A 20,528-nucleotide genomic window follows, 5' to 3' on the forward strand; every position below is an offset into this window, starting at 1 on the left:
GAATGCTGGCTACACTCCTCTGAAATCCCTGGATGCTCTAATCCTCTGAAATTATTTTAGGACAGGGGAGGGCTATTTGCATTCAAATGAAGTTTTTATATTCAAGTGTGGCAACACTGGCATTTGCAGAAGGAAAACACAGTGGGTTTTCAGAAAGAAATTCAGACTGACAGGAAGCTTGTGCATATGTTGATCCCTTATCACTGAATAACTGCTATTGCAGGTGCACAAGTTACAACTATTCCCCCTGTAGTGACATATTGGGATTAGTAACTCTTCCCTTTATTGAGCCCTCCAGCCTAAGAGGCCTTAAATTCTCCTGCAGCTGTACTAGCAAAAAAGAACAATCCCTCTTGGCTTCTTTACAACCCATTTCATGGATCATTCGCCATTAAAGGGTATGTGAATTTAGTAAATACAATAGGTAAATATTAACTCAGCTTCTTTATCATCATTGACTCACAGGAGATAAACCTGCATGAAGCTAACATAAGACACCAATGACTTATGTCCCATGCTATTTGCTACAAACTCTGTAATAAGGCACTTAAATTGGGGGCCTTGGGGGGATTAACACTATCCATACCCAACTGCTGTATTGAAGTTTGGCAGTTGCACTTATTTCATATTCTTATCTCAAAGGCTACTCCCATATGTAAAATGTTAAGGCTACAAAGTTTCTTGTGACAAATAATCCAGGTTCTGTCCATAAACTGACAAGATTCTGCCTGGAAAGCTTCTAATATTCCCGTTAATTTCAGGAAAAGGAAACAGTATTATTTCTTATCCATATAAATCAGCTAAAAAGAATATTTTATCAGTACTGTCAAGATAACAACTCTATAGAGAAATACTGTTCAGTTCATTAACAAGATAAAGTTATCCAGGAAAATGTCAATTTTGTATGTGATCTTAAGCCCCTCATGCCAGTCATTGATGTGATAAAAACATCTGAAATAAATTTGGCAAAATATTTTACATAATTAATGGCTCCAATCCTACATCCTACATTGACAGCAGAATTCAACAACAACGTGGACTATATTTTATTCCCTGGCATAAGCCCATGGAATTAAGGTTATTTACATCAAAGATGTGTTTGCTCCATCAAGATTAGGTTTACTACACAGCTTAAAAGGGTTGGAACTATATGGTGATCTATAACAGGCAGAAAAAGGGCAGGGAGTGGGTCTATGTCATTAACTGTCTATTAAAATACATGAAGAATGCCTTCAGTATTTTAACTTTGATGGGATACCGTAGGTTATTTTCTTACATTTTGCCTTAGAACAAACATAAAGCTCTATAGCCTCTCATCTTGCCATAGGGTTTCTTGACCTTTCCTGAACCATTCAAGGGCATCAGTTACTCCCATTTGCAAGGAATGAATTTAGCTGCTGGTTTTTGTTTTTTTAAGAAGATGTAGATCTTTTTATATCTACATACAAGAAGTAATGACACGGCTGATTGGTGTTTGCGCACACAGGTCTCATTGACCTATTGGCACTTCCTCACATTAGAAAGACTCCCTGCACAGAAAGGCATCTCATCAGGAGGCTGCATCCTTGGGCTTTCTCCACCTCCAAGATTTTACATTAAACAGCCTTCCAGGGGGATAGGGGGGAAATGTAAGGGAGCAGAACAAAGGAAACCCATGGCCCAATTTGGGAAGGGTGTAAAGATTATTTTTTAAGAATTAGAGCTTCTTGGCTTTCAGGCTAGAGCAGATTTTTCTTACAGACATTTCTACCTTCATGGATGTTAAGACAAGTCAGAAAAGGCCACTGCATACTTAATCCTAAAGTCCATACAGCTCTGTAATTACATACTCAGTAATCATGTCCACCATGACTGAAAAACACTGCAAGCCAGAAGGCAGAGGGAAGGGGCAAAGGAACAGCCCGAGGAGAGAAGCTAGGCTATCTTGGTCTGCTTTTGTTTCCTAAATTGGACTTACGCTATCTTACAGATCCAAAATTCTTTTGGAGCATTCCTATTGGATCCATGAGGAAATAACTGGTTGAGCCTGAACCACGTCATTTCACAGTGAGTGGCTAACTCTTCTATGCCATTCAAGACATGGAGCCTTGGGCACCACGGCATTCTGGTATGCCTTGAACAGTTGTAGCCATTAAACCCAAAGCAGTTTTCTAAACAGCTAAATACTAATTTTCTTTTAAATCCAAGTAACTATTGGGGGGGGGGAGAGGAGGAGCAAGAGCTATGGGGCCACAGTTTTCTCCCAGGCCTTTGCATGTTGTGGGAGTTAGTATTAGCCATCCAATAGCTAGCTGCTGCTTAGTGCCACGTGAGTGTGCTGTGTTCAGTTCAGGCTCCCCATGTTTTTAAGAAGGAAGAAGAACGAGCACACAGCTCCAGCTGTCAATAGGCTGATGATTAACAACTAGGAAGACCATGAAGTATGTCTGCTTCTGCAGTTCCCCATGCCAGCAGGGCAGCTATTGCAAAGTGAACAGCTTCGTCTGGGCTTAACGAGGAGTGCATTAAAGGGAGAGGAAAGACTTCCATGAAACATAAACTGGCAGAGAGAGATGAACTTCTCTAGGTACAAATTACAGAAGGTGGAAGCCACATTAGTAGATAGCACAGAGTGCAAGGAGCGCTGTTAACATCATTTGAAGGGACGGGCTATTGAAACTCCACTGCTGTCAGGTCTCAGGCACTGTGTGCAAAGACACGTTCCTGGATCATATGCCCTTTGCTACTGCTTGAAAGAGCAACATGAAGCAAACGTGCTCCCTCTCAACCCCAGCGCTGCCAAACTTTACTTCATTTCTGCCGAATAGGGTAGTTTTACATATGTTGCTTCCCTTAGTATCCGACATTTCTTCCTGACCTTGCTCCCCACATACTCACTCCTCCTTGCATAATCTGAAAATCTTTCATGCTCCTAATTAGCGTAGACTGAGACAATAAATTGCCTTTGTATCATCAGGCAGTAGCTCCTGCTACGTGCAAAGATTAGCATTTGTGTGACTAGCTGAATTAGGGTCTCAGGACTAGTCCTTCTATTTAGCCCTCAAAGCAAATGAAAAGATTTTGTGTGTCAAATATCCCACATGCTATAACCAGGAACAAATCATTCATATTGAAAAGGAATTGCTTATATACTGGAAGATCCATGATTTCCTGGAACTAAGGAAGCTTGTGGAACTCGATGGAAGTAGGGAAAACCCCCTTTTTTTTTTGCAAAATGTGGGAAGGAGGCTAGCCAAAAGCAGAGAAAAAAGCTACATCAAGTATTTCCTAGCCTTAAATCGGTCTGCAACAGAAGCATGTTCTGACACGGAAGTCATTGCACTAAAGCAGTATCAAAACTCCATGATGAATTCTGCTATGTTTGGTGGGTTTTCTTAAAGTTCAAGTCTTGGAATAAGAAAAAATTGCAAGTAGTGTTTTTCACTGTTCTAGAGAAAAGTTTGTAAAAATAATTCAAGCATTTTTATATTTGACTGTTGAAAAACAGAAAGGTTAAACAAAGTCCGGTTTGAACCCATCAGAGCTTTTTAAAAAATGAAGCTCAAAAAATATGATTACATCATCTACATTAGTGATTGGTAACATGGCATATATAGTCTGGTGGGAAGTTTGTTTGGGAGGTTGCCAGTTAATAGCACAGAAGTTTATGGGATCCTGAAAAGATTGAGTCAGTTTAGGAAAATTGGCTTAGGCAGAAGGATGTTTACCTTGAAGAATCTGTTCTCCTTTAAAACAGCCCCTAAAGCTTCTGCTGGGAGATGAAATATATTTAAATAACAGTAGCATTAATAAACAATTTCCTATATTTCAGTTTTTCTGGGACCTAAAGTCTGCAAGAGTTTTCCTTACTATGATTTGAGAGTTTATAAGTCTGTTTCTGCCTCCTTTCTTCCACAGTAAATGGGCTTGCTTATGCTACAGAAGTTCAAACAGTGTGTAACAAGCACTGTAACTACATGCTTATTTACATACAGCTTTGCCTTTGCTGATGTCCTTTGATTGGGGCTTATGTGCAGTTGGCTGTGCTTAGTTCACTGAAGCATGGTTTAACAAAGTACATTCCAACAGTGAACATAGTGAAAATTTTATCTTCCCTTTCCCCTTCAACAGCTCAAAATGATAATGTCATAATATACAGTTACATCATTAAACAAGATAATTATTAAATCACAAATCTCTACCTTGTGTTTTTTTGGAGAGGTTTGTTCTCATTTTGTATGTGGCTTCCCCTCCCCCCCCCAAACTCAATTGCCTCACCTCAGACAGCAGCAGTGATTTTTCCATATTGCTAACAAGCCCGTTCCATTCTGCCTTCGTTGTTCTTGAAACACTTGTCCAATAATTCTTCATAAAACAACCACCCTCCCTTTATCAGCAAATCTTCTGAGGGTTCCTTTTTAACTCCAGGTGAAAATTCACACTGTATTCTTGAAGAGTCATATAAACAACATGAAGCTTCCAATGCATCTCTAGATAATGAGGAAGAAATAGTCTGAGCTTCCAATTACCTTGGAGAAGACTACAATTAGGAGTTAAACCTGCATGTTTCCACAGATGAGCTACATGCCACAATTGCCACCCTTTCAGACTGGCATCAGGGTGAGCTCACAGTGCATCTCAGAACCCACAACAACAGGGCAATGTCCTTCCTCTTCTTCTTCTTCTTTTTTTTTTTTTTTTTTTTTTTTTTTTTTTTTTTTTTTTTCCTTTTCTGCCCTGAAAACCCCAGCAGCAGTGGTCTTACCTCACTTAGTGATAGTAGCCTATTTGAGCTGCAGCCAACTCACTCAGGTGTGCCTCAGCTTTCGGCAGTGATCTCTCACAGCTGGCTGTATGCTGTGAAGAGTTTCCCATAAGACTGCAGCTTCTTGGGAAGGATTTCTTGAGCTTCAGGCCACTTGGAGGAGCACGCAGCACCCTATTCCTGCAGATAGCAACTCAAAATCACAGCCTCTTGTAACCAAGGCAATAATCATGGATCCTAGCTCCAGGCTGTTCTTAGGATATATTAGACTGCTAATGCCTGCCCTTCCCTCCCTTGGGGAAGGCAGCAATAGGGCCATGATACTGGTTTTGCTCACCAGAATGGCCAAGTAGATTCAAAGACTGCACTGCTCAGGGACATGGTTAAACCCTATGCTGAAGGAAATTGCTCACCTCTTACCTAGGGACACTGCACCAAAGTGAGGCCAAACTGAGCAGTTCTTGTAGGGCAAGACCTAGGACCCTGGGCTTTTGGTGCCTCCAAAAGCTGTGTGGGTAAAAGTCCCACCTGCCTCACAGGAAGTCTTCCCCCTTTTTCAGGACAAAGCCAGAACTGCTAAGGAACTAGAGATGAAAAAACAAAGAAGCAAACCAAAAGGAAGTCCTTCGCCAAAAATGGAAGTGGGAAACTGGAGAAAAGTCCGAGAGGAGAGGAATACAGCTCTATGGCATGGACCCAAGCAAGCGTTTTTAGCAACTCTGCCACACAGCTGAGCTCTGCTGGGGCTGCTGCTACTGCTCCCTTCTTGCTAGACCCTGGAGGACAAATTTCTGTGATGCTTGCAATAGGCCCTGCCGGGACATGCAAGTCAGATAAAAGGCAATGGGATCCGAAGATTCCACCATCTCCTCTGTGGCCCCTAAATGTCTGGTACTGGGAGATTTCTTCAATTACTCCTTTGGGTTTTCCAGGTGAGGCTGAGCTTGTGGCCTACAGAACCAATACCTCTTGCTTGAATTTAAGATTCAAAATCTCCATGTGATCAGGCAGGGCAGGTCTCCATTTTCTTTCAAGAGAGCTGCGAGAAGGAGGAAAATTGCTGCTCACTGCACTCTTTGTAGTATTAGAACTTCTCCAGTTACAACTTCTCTCCTTTCCTAGGACCCCTCCAGGTGAGGGAGTCCTAAGTCCATTTTCCAGAGCTGCCAGAAAGCACGAACTCAGAGTACCAAAAGGCAGGATTCCCAGTCATTTGCCTAGCATAGAGGTAATGCCTAGCATAAAGCAGCAAAGCCTGTTCTTCTATCACAGCATTACTAAAAAGAGGGTTCTCTGTAGGTGAAGAACGCTTGTAGGAATGTCTAAGTGGATATAAGGGACTCCTCCTAGAGAGAGAGATTCTTTTTTTATGTAGGGGTATAAAACTTGGAGAGAAGGAATCTCTTGAGCAACTGCGCTTTCAGATTTGGAGGGAAGGTTCTCTTCCAGCAATTGTTTCCCCTCTTCTTGGGCACATCGTATAGAAATTTCTCTTTTATAGGCTCTTTGTGGATTTCTCCACTGGGCATAAAGTTTAACCTGCTCAATTTTGTCACCCAGTTTCAATGGAAATACAGGTGTGAACTGAACGGCAAACTTCTGAGGTGACCAAGAGCACAGAAAGGGGTGGAGGTTTGACACGTACAGTTTGACCTGGAACTGCCAAGCACCTGTAACTAAGAATTCTCTGACAGTACCCACTTGGGAACCTAATCATGGGCAGCACTGATCCAGTAGCAAAACTGAAGGGGTTGCTATAATTAGAGCACTGCAAGCAACATCATGCTGTGCATGCATGTAAACCCTTGTCAGAACAGTTTTTCCCAACGCTTACTAAAAGCATACAAGTGTCCGTGGGGAAACATCAGTACTCATTCGTCTCACACGTAAAATTCTTGGCAATGTACAATCTCCCCTCTGTAGGCTGCCTGCTTTCTGTCTGTGAAGAAACTTTACATTCTCAGCCACAGACTGCCCTGTAGTGGCAAAGTCAAAAACTGCAGCTCTACTGACTTTTACAGCAGATCATTTAATTTCCTTATTTAGAGTTACTTTACCCTTCACCAGAAGGACAGAAAGAGCCAATATAGATGTCAAAATAGGAACAAAGAATGAAACAAGGGAGATTTTGGGTTTCAGTGAAAGTATAATGCACACTGCAAAAATGATGATCTCAAAAACCAGCTAGACATTGACAGATTTTGAGTCAAGTGGTCTTTACATACACCTCAAGAAGAAGTAGACTGTAGTGTCAACACACAAATTGTTAGACAACAAAGAATCCACCATGAGAGTGACTTCTAAATGCCTCAAGAGAAAAGCTTCAGTCACATCTCACAGGTGACCTAGAGATATAAATCCTCAGAAACCCAGACTGAAGCAGAAATGAGGTTTCAGTAGTTCTGGAGCTTGCTTTTTAAAGTGACTAATCTTCCTTCTTCTTGGATTGGCTACTTCTCTCCCTCCACAGACATCAGCTCTCTAATGACAGTATTCTGAAGATGAAAAACTTCTTGTGTTTCATTTTCTGTGCATCCTGCTGATGTCTACCTTCTAAGCTGTAACACACTTGACAAAGCAAACAGTAGCACAGAATGGATGATACAGAAGGAAAGCAGGGAGAAAACAGCATAAAGAGCTCTTTCTTTCACACACAAAAAAATATGTGCTGAATCCACAGTCTCCTGTGCCACAAATTCTACCACTTCATTTAGCAAAGATGCTTGCACTTAGGTTGGTTGTGGCTCAAACAGGTTTAAATTCTCAGAAATATAAAACACAATTAGTGTTCACTAAGAGAGACAGAAATAATGCTAAATGCAATTTTCACACACAGAAGGTGTAAACCACTCTCATGATACTTCAGATGTCTTCAAGATATACGTCCAACTCTGAAGGAGATTAGCTCAGCTCCCTTTACAGGCAGTTTTTAGGTCAGATAAATAGGCACTTTAGAATGCAATCCAGCTAATGTCTTTTGGCTATCTCCTTTAGTATGAGATCAATGAATGCCCAAAATGGCTATTTCTTTCCATTTGTTGTAAATAAGCCTAGTATGACTAGTTTGAGGATGGACATCTGTTTTGCAAAGGTATGAATTTGGAGACTTCTTCCTATTTTACTAACTATGCATCCCTCAAAGTTCAAACTCCGTGAATGAACTTCATACTCTCACAGCAGAGGAACTATCTTCTCAGTGAAAATGTGTAATTGTGATGAAAAGAAGCAACCTTTGAGACAGTACTAAAACACATACAACCTTGCTAGAGAATGATCTGGTGCTGCACTACAGTGAAAAGTCACTTGTATCACATCACGATACTTTATCCATCTTCTGCCTGTCTGGTAGACAGCATCAAGCACTGCTCCACCTTACATGCTGGGTCCTCCAGACAAGACCTTCACATATTTTATGTTTTAAGGAGCCATAGATTGATACTCAGAAGATTAGGATGTATGAAAGTTGACTTCCTGCAGCTTGAAGAACTTTCCTTCTCTTCTAAAACTGAATGTCATCAAGACAGCACATAAGTAAGCACAAAACCCAAATTTTTGAAATGTGCTTTTAATCACTCAGAGCAAACAAGCTGATTACAAGTGGACTCAAAAGGCTATACACTTGGAAGAAATTTCCCCTTTTGCACACAAATAAATTAGAGCATTGTTAAAAATAATCAGAGAACACACAGGATGCAGTAACTGGGAAAAGCAAAGCTCTGAACTAGTCAAGGAAGATGAGAATGGTGCATAGTCCCTTTACTTGAGTGCTGTTAGTATTTTTCCTCTTCATTTTGATGTTAAGCTGATAGCCCTCTTGATACGGTCCAGAGCACTCTGCTTGTCATTTTCTTCTGTGCTTGTGGATTCTTTGGATTTTGAGATCTCACATACAGTGTCTTGACAACTGCAGCTTTCCACATACACATACTGATGTGTTATTGAGCGCCCAGTAGGGCATTTCAGTTCCACTTCCTTCACACTAGTCTTTGCCTCCCTGCAGCAGGAACAGCTGTGCTCCATAGAATTAGCCTCGGCAGAGTATCTGTTAACAAGGAAAAAAGGTAACATTACTCTGTGCTCACTGGAGAGGGATAAATTAGGCACAGAGCTCCTGTGAGGAATTCAGAAGAATGCAGAAGAGCCACTGCTGGGGCTAATGAGTAGTGATGAGCTCATTTGGCAGAGCATTAGTTTAATGCAACATGCTTTTAAAATTCATTGCACTGGTTGGGATATTCTGGTAAGACAATTATTATTTAAGTCTGATTAAGAAAAAAATCCAGTGAATTCTACAAGCTCATCTTAGATTCCTTTCATAATCCCAGCAGAGATGGACGTTAAATATACCAGATCAAACACGTATGGGCAGACATAGCCATGACTGAAGGAGAAAGCTGCATACACATGTGGCTACAATTGTATCGTATGAATCACAGTGGATATTCCAAACCAGGCAGTATTATGAAAAGGGGAAGCAACAGCTACTATTGTTTATACCTCACAGCAAAGCACCTTTTCCATCCCTTTGATCATCAGCTTCCCAAGTACCATTCCTAATCTGTAGACTCTCTTAGTATCAGGCTGTAAACTGTGTCAAGAACCATCTTTCTCTTACATTTGTGTGTAGAGGCAAGACCATAAGGTGTCTCAAAATACTGATTAATCCTCTGGCTAATCAGGGTTCAGTCTGAGACTAACGATCAGTTTTCTGATGTACTTTCTGTGATAGGCAGCAAATGATAATTTTTTCTGGGAGTCAAGAGTTATTGACTGTGGTCTTCCAGGGGGTGTTAATAGCTCTGTACCAAGTATCCTACCAATCACTTTCTTGTAACCACTTTCTTGAAGATTCTCTCATTCCAGAGAAAAAACATACAAAGGGACTTCTCCATTAACATCACGCTGGAAGAAAGCTGTTTTCTCACTTCTTTACTCTAAAGAAATTACACGTTTGAATCTTCCCTGAAAAGATGTATGTGTATCTCATTTTATATGGCAATTCTTGAGAAGCAGCTTTTCAGCTAATGAGCATCAGGTTTGACTGCTCTCTGGGCTCTCTCTCCTTAAAAGAAATATTCCATGTTCTGCTGAGATCGCTTGAATCCAAGATGATCTGACATAAATGACAAGCAAACTGGCTCTCAGTGGTAAAACCACGCCATCATAGCTGTCTGAATTCCAAGAAAATCTAATACTCTTTTCTTTGTGCTAAGATGAATCAACTGTTCAGTCACAAATTTCATGATTTTGTTCCCATGACTTTGAGAGCTGATAGTTCCAGGTCTTCTACCATTCTGTCTATATATTTATTGTTCCTTCTATTTAAACAAACTCAGTGCCCACAGAATTCAAATCTCTTTGTCTGATCAGTTTACTTACAGAGAGAAGGTTCCACATGTTCCTTCACATTCAGTCAAGTCAACTCTTGTCAGAGAATGGCAGCCCTGATGGAAAATAAAGTCTTCTCTATGACGGACAGAGCATGGTGTTGGGCTATCCAGAGGCGCACCTGTGAGGAAAGATGATCAGAAAACACCTTCGGTGAAATAGCTCCAAAAGCTCCTTGCAGTTCAGCACACTCAAGCTTTCACTAGTTCACTGAAAGTACTGTCTCAAGTGTTCTTTCTGCTTCATGTTATACTTTTCCAGAGAGATCAGACATTGAATGCTTGGAACAAAAAATATAAATATACAGGTATCTATTTAAATGCAAGCCTGTCAGCCTCTATAAAGGAAAATGGGTTGATTTAAGATGAAAATTTCTTCTCTGTACTATTGTTTATTCACATTCACTGACATACTTACATGTTTTACAGCAACCATTAGGTAGGAATGTAATAGTTCCCTGAAAAAAGCAAACAAACAGGAAAAGGAACATTATTATTTCCCTATAATAATGAACTTTCTAGGTTAGTAACTGAGGAGAGCAACTCCTCAATGGCTGGAAATTAGGAAATAGAACTGTGGAGTTGATCTGAATAAACAAAAGTAAGGTCTTTTCCAGATTCGAAATCTGTCACTTTTCATAGGAATATGGAGACATAGACAACACTTTGAAGGAAGTGTACAGTTATGAGCATGCAATTTCTACTTAGAAACGATTCCAAAACAGTTTCCTCAGACACTTTTATGTTTGAATGGGAAGTATGCATGGTACAGCCAGTAGCCTACTGACTGGACAGTTTGTTTTTCCATGACATTCAAAGAAACACCGTTCTTTTTCAGACAGGACCCCACACAAAGCAACCTGTGAGGACCTTACATCTCAGTGTTGACCAGTTTTTAGGCTACCAAGAGACAGTTGCCAGTAATAAGCCTTGAACACCCACACACATATCTTATTTTATGCACACCATAGAGGTGCACGGATGTAAGACTCCCTACTCTTGAGACAGAGAAATTTTGGAGAAAGATCACCAAAATTTAAAGTTACTTTGTTGCTAGTTGGGTGGATGAACTGAAGTAATTTATGCACTGAGGGTGAGTTTTCCATATTTACTTACAGGTTTGCAGGTCTCTTCATTAAATGCTGGGCAGGTAATCTCAGATGTGGAGGAGATAAGCTGATTGTGAATATTTACACAGCTATAAACAGTGCAGTTGTTGTAAGGATCATTTTTAAACTCTCCAGGCTGCAAAGAAAATACAAAATATCATAAAGAAAGCTGAAGGATGCTCAAGCCAAAATTCTCCCATTCTCTTGTTCCCCAGTCGATTATTTCTGGATTAACAGCCACTTTGGCTAGAGCTTATTGCATATACTGCAGGATGCCACAGCTGGAGAGGATCTTTGGAGTTTTGCATGGGATTTTCCTTGGAAAAGAAAAATCACTCTAAAGCATGTAGAGTACATTAGAGTTATGAACAATCTCACTTGTGCCATTCGATTTTGCCTAGAGAAAGCTAAAATTCCATATGGTGATTAGGAATAATTATAAACTTTCACCCTACAAGGGCAATAAAACTGCTCCATACCCAGGCTTTTCTAGCATTTTTTCAGCATGTAGAAATCAAGTAATATAAAAAAGCACAAACTTCCAGACATTACAAGAAAAATCCTACCTACGGTACTTCTGACTTGTCATTTCAAGAAGAGCTTTCCAGAAAATCTAATTTTATGAGTTCATCTTTCATGCCAGAAAACTGTATGTGAACTTTGCTTAAGGTGGGCCTCTGACCTTTCAGATGCAAACTTAGTAATTAAGCCTGATTCCTGCCGTTAGTAATTCTTTACCAAGTCTCTCCACACTTTCATAAAGACAAACAGAATGCTATGTCTTACATCGCTACAAAATTTGTAAAACATACTTACACTCAAGATGAGGAGAGAACTTTCTAGGACATGTATAACACACTTAGTCTGCACACATTTTCCGCAACATTCACCTTTCACTGGTTGACGTTCATATCCCTAGATATTAAAATTAAATTAAAATTAAAGCACTATGATAGGTGTATTTTTGAGAAATAAATGAAAACATAATAATCCATGAATCTATTATGCTTTAAAGTACGCTCTAGATTTGTGCCTTTCTGTGCTGGAAGATTACCAACCCCACAGAAAACAAGTAATAGAAGCAAGCTATAAATGTAATCAATCAAAATACAACAATAAATATGCCTAGTAGTTAAATATCACTTTAACAAGCATTTTACAGAAATTCTCCGGGTAACTCTCCCCATGTGAACAGAGTACTGTTGGCTACATTATCAAGCTGCACAGAATAGATTGCTCAAGGACAGTTAGTGTCCATGCAGGTGCTGGATTTCTAGTTCTACTTCTATGTACATAAACTTTGTTGTTGTTGTTTTGAAATGTGTCACTTACTGGTTCACAATATGTGTCGCAAGGAATATGCTCACATGAGATGACATTCAGTTGAGTGGTGACGTTAACTTCATTAGTGCAGATACAATTCTGACACTTATCAACAAAGACTGGGGAATCAGGCTATAAATTTTAAGAAACAGAGATTCACATATTAATGAAATATGATATGTGTGCCAGACATTTCTTAATTCCCAAAACACCTCCAAACCCAAGAACTAAAAAGGAATCCGTTACAAACACTTTGGGATAGCTATTTGGTTAGCTGTTTGTGCATACAACATGCTTCATATTGAATTTAATTTAACATATGTCTTTACTGAAGTCCTACATAGCAAAGATAAATTTGGATAGGTGTCATAAATATCTGCAATAAAACAATCATTGAAACCAAAAGAATTTATCATGACTTTCAGTGTCTTTAGAATAGTTCTTCTTTACAAATCATCTCACTTTTGAAAGCACAGTCTTAAAATTGCAATGAAATGCTGACACTAATTGTGGATTGATTTTGTTGGATGTATACATACTTCATTCTAAAACCAAATCCATTTCTGGTATTGGCCTTTAGAAACAACAGTTCAGTCTCTTTGATATACAGCAACCTTTTTTGAAAAGATTTAGACTTTGTGAAATTGATAAATCCCTGACAAAAATCTGAAATTTTATTAAATATGGAATATAATAGATAGAAACTTCTTTATAGCACTTGTGTTAAAGGATGCTAACTAGTCTCAAAACCATTTTTACTGGAGACTGTTGAAACAGGAACTTACCAAGAACTCTGCATTCTGATGTACACAAACCCCCTTGGAAACTGATGAAAAGAGAGGAATAGGTGGTTACATAGGAAAAAAAAGGGGGGGGGAATACTGTCTTCACACCACTCCAGTCATAATACAATGTGTATGTTCAAATATATTGGTTATTTCCCATTTCCAATAATAGATAGGACATATATAAAATCAATTACTGCACATGAAAAAAGGGAAGAAGATTTGGTCTGATCTATATAGTCCAGTTCATAGCCAAGACCACCAGCTTAACAGGTAAATCAGTTCCCAGTGTTCATTACACGAATAACATTGACTTTGTACAGTTATTTTCCCTTCGGCATACTTACAGGGGTATCTTGCTAGGTTAAGCTTGAATTGCAGTCCCAGTTTATTCTGTAACTGTTCTTACATATATTTAAACACAAAAAATTGTTCTTGAGCCACGTGAGCTGTATCTGATTCCCTCTGCACTACTCTCTCAAGCTACAGCGACAGGTATGTTCATAGCAACCATCTAGAATCCGACTGCATTTGTTACTTCTTTCAAGAGAGTACTGTATACAGTCTCCCTACCCTTTGATACTAAAATACATAAAATACAATGCTAATTGTTGTAATATATTTCAAAAAGACTTACCACACTGGTACTCAGGACAGCACTGACCACTGGGAATATGAGAATGAACTTCAAATCCCAGCTTACACTTGGGGGCTTTGCTTGTGCACAAGCTTGTATTGCATTCTGAAAAGAGGAATAAGCCAGAAGGCACCTTGTATTATGGCTACAGAAAAATAATTATCAATCAAGGTCCCACCTGAACATTTAGGTTAGACTTTCCATTGCTAGGGAATGTTCTAGACCCTCCCCAAAGAAAAAAAACTGCAGCTAGAGGACACATTTTTTTCCTAGTGCATCCAGGCATTAGATAGAGGACTGTACTAATTTATGAAACTTATTCTAGTAAGAAATTGCCAAGCATTAGAAAAGTATCACAATTCTTTGCAGAGAAGCAGTGGACGACTGTTACAGGACTCTGCGTCTCCAAAATCATAGGCAACTGCTGCAAAATGAGAATCCTACAGCTACACGGAATTCTGTAATCTATCTGCATGCTACTTTAATAAAATGTGACCCTAACTGTAGATTCAGTTATGTTAAGCCATTCCAATATTAAAAGGACCCTCCTCTAACACTGGACAAACTGATTTAAAAAGCATGAGTGAAAACATTACTTTGTGACTGTCTACTGCAGGTCTGTGGTGATAAACTAGTTCAATCCTATTTTCTTTACTATTCCTAAAAGGTAGTGAAATGCTATAAACAGATATAAACTCACTGCAGGTGGTAATGGAGCAGCAAGGATCTTCAGAATTGATTTCAGTGACCTTAAAGAAGCCTTCTCCATCACAACTGATCTCATTTTGTTCAGCACATTTGTGAGCCTCACACACAATGCCATTTTCACCTTCCAGGCAAATACAGTCCTTACAGTCTACTGTAAACTTTTCCCCATACTGTCATCAAAGAAAAAAAAAGAAAGTGATTGCACTGTTAGCAATTAAAAGGAACAGAAGTAAAAACAGGACTGAAAAGTTGGAAGATAACAAAATAAGACTGCTCCAGTGAAGACTACTCTCTTTGTTCCCATCCCCAACACCACCTCTACTTGAAATACAAAAGCAAATAGTGGTATACCTCTCTTGGTATATTATCCAATCCAACGCAACCTGTGAAAATATCAAAATAAATTTCCATTACCACTCATGTAACAGTAGATACCTCTATGTGGTATGATTAAGGCATTTAGTCATATCAATGCTGTATGTATGAGAAGGCAACAATACAGAGGAAATAAATATACATTCAAATGTAGTAGTAAAACTCACCACAAGTTTTTACACAAACATCCACACCAGAGTCATATAGCATTGTTCCATTAGGACAGAAACAGCCTTCCATTTGTTCAGTTTCAGTTTGGTTTTGCTGCTCTGGACTGCATGAGACAAAATGTTCAAAGGAATACCATTACTGACACAGGCACACAGAGGAAGATTAAGCAAAATACACTTTAACAGAAAATACAGGTGCAAATGATCTGCAAATCTGTGATTTAGGGATTTGTCAGCATTCTTGTTTTGGTAAACAGCCAAACAGTATAAAAAGAGAACAGTGGTAATAACTTTGACAATCAATTCAAAAGACAAAAGGAGGTTGACTGACTTCCCTCATCCACTTACAAACTAGATACTATTAAACAGTTGTATGAGATGTAACTAGCAGTGAGGAATTTTTTTTTTACCTTGATTTGCAGGTCATCTCTTTAGTAGGACCACATGCTCTATATTCCTTGTGTGCAGGGCATTTATAAGCTGAATGGGAGAATAAAAAAAAAAGAGGAAGTGCTCAGTAGGAATATCATATAAAAGCCTCATGACCTTATGCCAAGAAATTAAAAAATAACTACTCATCTTCCTATATATCTTTGACAATCTTGACCTGAGCAGGAGAAGCAAACAGATTAAACAGTTCTCAGACTCATGTCTCTGACTGAGATTATTTTATGCAACATAGGGATAGAAATACGGTGCCATAGAGATTCTACAGCTTGATTACAACTTTTTTTTGTAGCTTGGGATTCTTCTGTACAGAATGGAATGTATTCCTACCCTTCATCTCCTTTATATTTATATTACACTTGAAAAATTAATAGAGGACATTAAACACAGGAGTGATCCACTGATGTCTGCAAAATACACAATTGCCTGTATGAAAAAGAAAGTATCTATTGATAAAGATGTTTCTGACATGGTCAATGGATGTATACTTCTTCAGGTTCATTTATCACTGCTATTGTAAAATATGTTGCCTGTGAAATTACTAGGTAGAAGTGTCTTTGTTGCTTACAAGGTAATATTGACTCACAGTCGGGACAGTTGCTAAAATAGTTTCATGTAAGATTCCCAAATAGTTCAAGATAAATGGCAAAATACTTACAGCAAACACCATTGGTATGAGTCCTCCAGTCAATGCAGATGCCTTGATCAGCACAGGTGGCAGCATAGATCTGCAAACTTGAGCATTCCAGATCTAACTGGGGAAGTGTGCAACTGTCAAAAACGCAGGCTGCATAGTACTTCTCAGGGTAAACGTATTTATGGCACTTCTCGAACACACTAGAAATATATAACATTATTAGCTATTGAATAACTGATGAATTCTTCATTGTGCTTGCTATAATGTGGCAGAAGTGATATTTAGGGAGTTGTGAACAAGAACTGTAACTGAGAGGTTTTTCCAAACAGCACTTGACAAGGATGTAATCTTCCAATATATTTTGAAGCATTCTCTCTTTATCTCCAAAATACTCAGGCACCATTATTTTCTGTCCAGGAGCCAGATGAATATTATCAAGTGTAGCCACGCACTACATTGTGAAACAGAGTTTGATTTTTTTTTTTTTTTCATCTGACGCCAGGTTCTAAAAATGAAAATCTCTGTCTTCAGTGGATCTCTGCTGCTGAGTGAGCACAGCAAAAGGCAACAGAGCATGGAAGAATGTAAGAACATCACAGAAGGCTGATGTGGCAGCAACAGCATTGGAAGCAAACTAAATCGACAAAGAGAATGACATCTAGGAAAAACAAGAGGTGGAAACAGCCTCCAGCATTACAAGAGATGGAAAAATAGTTAAGAATACTTTTTACGGAGAAACGAACCTCAAAATTGCCACTAAATTTGAAGATTAAGGCTTATAAACACCAAAGAAATATCTACCTTCCTAAAAGAAGCTGGCAGATTGAAGCTTCTTTGCAGGGTTGGCCTGTGGTTGTGCTAGGCTTCTTTGTAGGAATTATGCCTGGAGAGCACTGTGGTTTAGAGGGATCGACAACTTGCCAATGATCTGCCATGGTTTCACAGTTTTCTGCAATGTTTCCATTTGGTAACATGCAGTCATCTGCTGTGTCGTTATTGCAAGTACCTAAAATTAGTAAGGGGAGAAAAAACAGATTTGTTCTCAAATTCCATTAATCTTTGTGGCAAGGTTGTAATTTACCCATTTGCCATTTTTAAAGAGTACAAAATTATTACAATAAGCCTTACCACACTGTCCTTGAGTGTTGTTGCCAAATAGGCTGTAGGGCATTCTGATAGAAAAGGACAAGCCATTGTAGGTTACATTCATCTTAAGTTCAGGAATCTCCACCACACGATTTATGCCTGACTCATACACAGTCAAACCAAATTTTTTGTAAGGCAAAGCCACTGCCTGTTTGTTTACTGTCACCTAATATATAAAAGAAAACAGAGAAGAGACATATATTTAGCTTGATTTTAGAAAATAAATCAATTGTTCATTACTTTGCACTGAAGATAGAATGATACAATGTAAAGGCAAGTAATTTGTTTTTCATTCACAAGTTTCCCAATGTCCTTCTACGTTACTGCAAAGTCATACTTAGAGCCAAAGAAAAGGCCTATCAGCCACCGATAAACAAGGTTTTTAGAGTTTAAATCAGCTAGAGGCTAACATGGTACAGATTTATCAGAGTGACTATGGCATTGAAAAAGCCCTGTAAAAATGCAACATAAAATTCTCTTGAATTTCTACTGCACAAACCTTTAACTTTCTTGGAATGACTAAAAATATCTAAAGAAAGGTGTCTATAATAAAATTAAATGAAAAAAAGCCAAAATCTATGTTGCTTATTTAAATACAACAGCTGTGATGAACCGATGGAACTAATACTAATCCTTGTATTCAGTAAAGACAGATATCCTTGCCTCTGAGGAAAAAAAAAAGAAAAAAAAAAGAGGCTTACATATTGAAATCTTTCAACTATAGTTGAAACAGTAATGTAAAGTAAAGTAAAAAAGTAAATTTCAAACAGTAATGTTCACGACAAAAAAAGTCTAAAAACAAACACTTCTCAGCCATTTTTGAAACCCCAGTGTTTGGACCATCATGTTTATCAATAAAATAAATCCCTCTTTTAAAAAAAATAAAAGGAAACACCATTCAAAGGCAAAAAGGATATTATTTTAAAATGTTTAAGCTTAGTACTTTCATTTCTAGGTCCAGTTTATGTTGTGTCCTTCCATTCAATACTCATTGCTTTCCTTCATTAATTATACACAAATTTATTTTATAACCTTAACTGGTATCAGTACTGTCATGTTTACACATCTAGGAGAGATAAGGCACTGCAAATATTCGAGATTAAAGAGGACAGAAATCATAGATATTTCTTCCAATATTCAGGGAGCCAAAAAAGCAGTCCTTCAAATCAGTCCTATCTCCTAACCCAAGCTGGTACTAAAGCTAAAACATAGATCATTTTTAAAGCTTTTCCTAATGTCATGAATGTAATTATCAGGTTCAGGCTGTATTGATATTTCAATCTACATATAAAAGGCAACATTCTCTAATACCTGTACTTTTAGAGAATTTGGTTGGACTGTTGCTATGCGCACTTCCTGAGTCTCATGTCTCACAATGAGTGTTCGTGGACAGGAGACTGGATCGCGTGCATCACAATGGTAGTTATCAATGTAGACACCAAAGTTGTCAACTGATTTATTAATCTCTTCCACAAGGACGTATGTACAATTCCCTTGATAGCTGTAGTAATGTCCATCAAAAGTCATATAATGCGGGTCTCCCCAGCCTGTGCAGTAACCTATGAAGAGATTCAGTTAGGTTAGTTTTTTATGGTAACATACAGAATCAGATCAGACTATAAACAAAATCTGAAGGTGTAGGGTTCATCTCATCTAATGTTAAAAATTTAAATTTAAAGTTTAGATGTCAATTTGGGAGCTAAATGTCTGGAACTCATCTTTAAGAGACAAAGAAAAAGAGGCACTTTCAGGGCACCATACATCCAACTTATTTCTGATATATAATTGAGAATAAGATGAACCGTATCCTAGAGGTACACTAACAGATAGTCTAAGTAACTCATATGTAGACTTCTGTTATATAGATATCTACATCTGGACATATAAATCCTACCTAAGGAGACTAATTTATCCTAGTAAAACAGCAGTTACATAGAAATGATGGCTATCAAATTAAGTAAAAGTCCAGATTAGCTAAAAAGAATCAATGTAGCACTCTAAATAACTCAACATTGGAAGTCCAAGTGTCACAGTCCTCACATGTCAGTCCCTGTCCCATGACAACTATTGTTTTTGTCACTAGTAATGATCCCACAAGAGACAAAATATTCCACAAAATATATACTTACAATCACACTCCCAATGCCAACAGCATCCATCCTCATCAACAACTTGTACAGGAGCAAGCCCATTAGTACAAGTGGGTTTAGGAGGTGGATTACAGATTACTGGAATCACCTCGACTTTGTTGTCTTCTATACATATTACCTTCGTGCAGTTACAAAGCCAGAATGAGTCACCTGACTGTATTTGGAAAGAGAGAGAAAGAGAGAAAAGAAAAAGAAAAAAAAAAAAAAAGAGGAGCCTCATGAAGTAGTTGGACTGGTAACAGTTATGCTTGAATACTTTTTGCCTAGTTATGAAACAGGGTGTATTTAATGATGGTTTTCTTCCCAGTAGAAGTCTAAAAATGGGAATGAAGTGCAACACTCAGCCCCATCACCAAAGCCTGTAAGACAAGCTATCTCTACTGATAGGTGCTAAGTGAAAGGCAGTAATTGCAAGAGTCACGCCAGTAATCAGAAAGGGTAATTGTCTTTCTTAGCTTCAGTTGTCTGAATGTTAGATGTCTAATCTAATCTCATCATCTAGACTCTGTCACTTTCTCTGGATGTCTAAAACATTAAATACAGCTGAAGGTACAGAGAACATCGACTAATTGGAATGCAACGTCTAAGGTGATTATACATATGCATTGTGATGGTACACAGCTTTTCAAATATCTATCAGTTTTCAGCCACAATTGATTTTTGTCTTTGAAGCTCTATTGAGTGTTGCAAACATCTTAGCTGTGTGGAAGCTTTATAACTGTATGTGCCATGAGTCTGTCTATGTCTCCTAACTGCAGTCAAATCTCACGAGCATTTGGATGTGATCTGCTTCACAGTCCTGTCTTGAAATCAGAGTATGCCTAACTATAATTTATTCCACACTCAGACTAGCACAATCCTCTCTTTTTCTGTTGGGCCGGGGTATGACTTTGGAAACACACAACCAGCC

General features: G+C 38.5%; 1 protein-coding gene across 1 annotated transcript in view; it reads right to left on the reverse strand.

Moving 5' to 3' along the window:
* Positions 1–8,530: 8,530 nt before the first annotated feature.
* Positions 8,531–20,528, reverse strand: part of MUC2 (mucin 2, oligomeric mucus/gel-forming) — a 52,997-nt gene continuing 40,999 nt past the window's right edge. The window contains exons 33-49 of the mRNA XM_062576354.1: positions 19,598–19,772; positions 18,780–19,027; positions 17,451–17,634; positions 17,124–17,328; positions 16,344–16,522; positions 15,649–15,718; positions 15,236–15,342; positions 15,045–15,076; positions 14,686–14,863; positions 13,986–14,090; positions 13,349–13,389; positions 12,573–12,695; positions 12,057–12,155; positions 11,248–11,376; positions 10,550–10,589; positions 10,124–10,253; positions 8,531–8,786 (exon numbers count right to left, since the gene is read on the reverse strand). Of these exons, the coding sequence (XP_062432338.1) occupies positions 8,531–8,786; positions 10,124–10,253; positions 10,550–10,589; positions 11,248–11,376; positions 12,057–12,155; positions 12,573–12,695; positions 13,349–13,389; positions 13,986–14,090; positions 14,686–14,863; positions 15,045–15,076; positions 15,236–15,342; positions 15,649–15,718; positions 16,344–16,522; positions 17,124–17,328; positions 17,451–17,634; positions 18,780–19,027; positions 19,598–19,772 (2,301 nt within the window). The remainder of the gene's footprint in view (positions 8,787–10,123; positions 10,254–10,549; positions 10,590–11,247; positions 11,377–12,056; positions 12,156–12,572; positions 12,696–13,348; positions 13,390–13,985; positions 14,091–14,685; positions 14,864–15,044; positions 15,077–15,235; positions 15,343–15,648; positions 15,719–16,343; positions 16,523–17,123; positions 17,329–17,450; positions 17,635–18,779; positions 19,028–19,597; positions 19,773–20,528) is intronic.

This window comes from Rhea pennata, chromosome 5, assembly GCF_028389875.1.
Source record: "Rhea pennata isolate bPtePen1 chromosome 5, bPtePen1.pri, whole genome shotgun sequence".
In the NCBI taxonomy this organism is placed as follows: domain Eukaryota; kingdom Metazoa; phylum Chordata; class Aves; order Rheiformes; family Rheidae; genus Rhea; species Rhea pennata.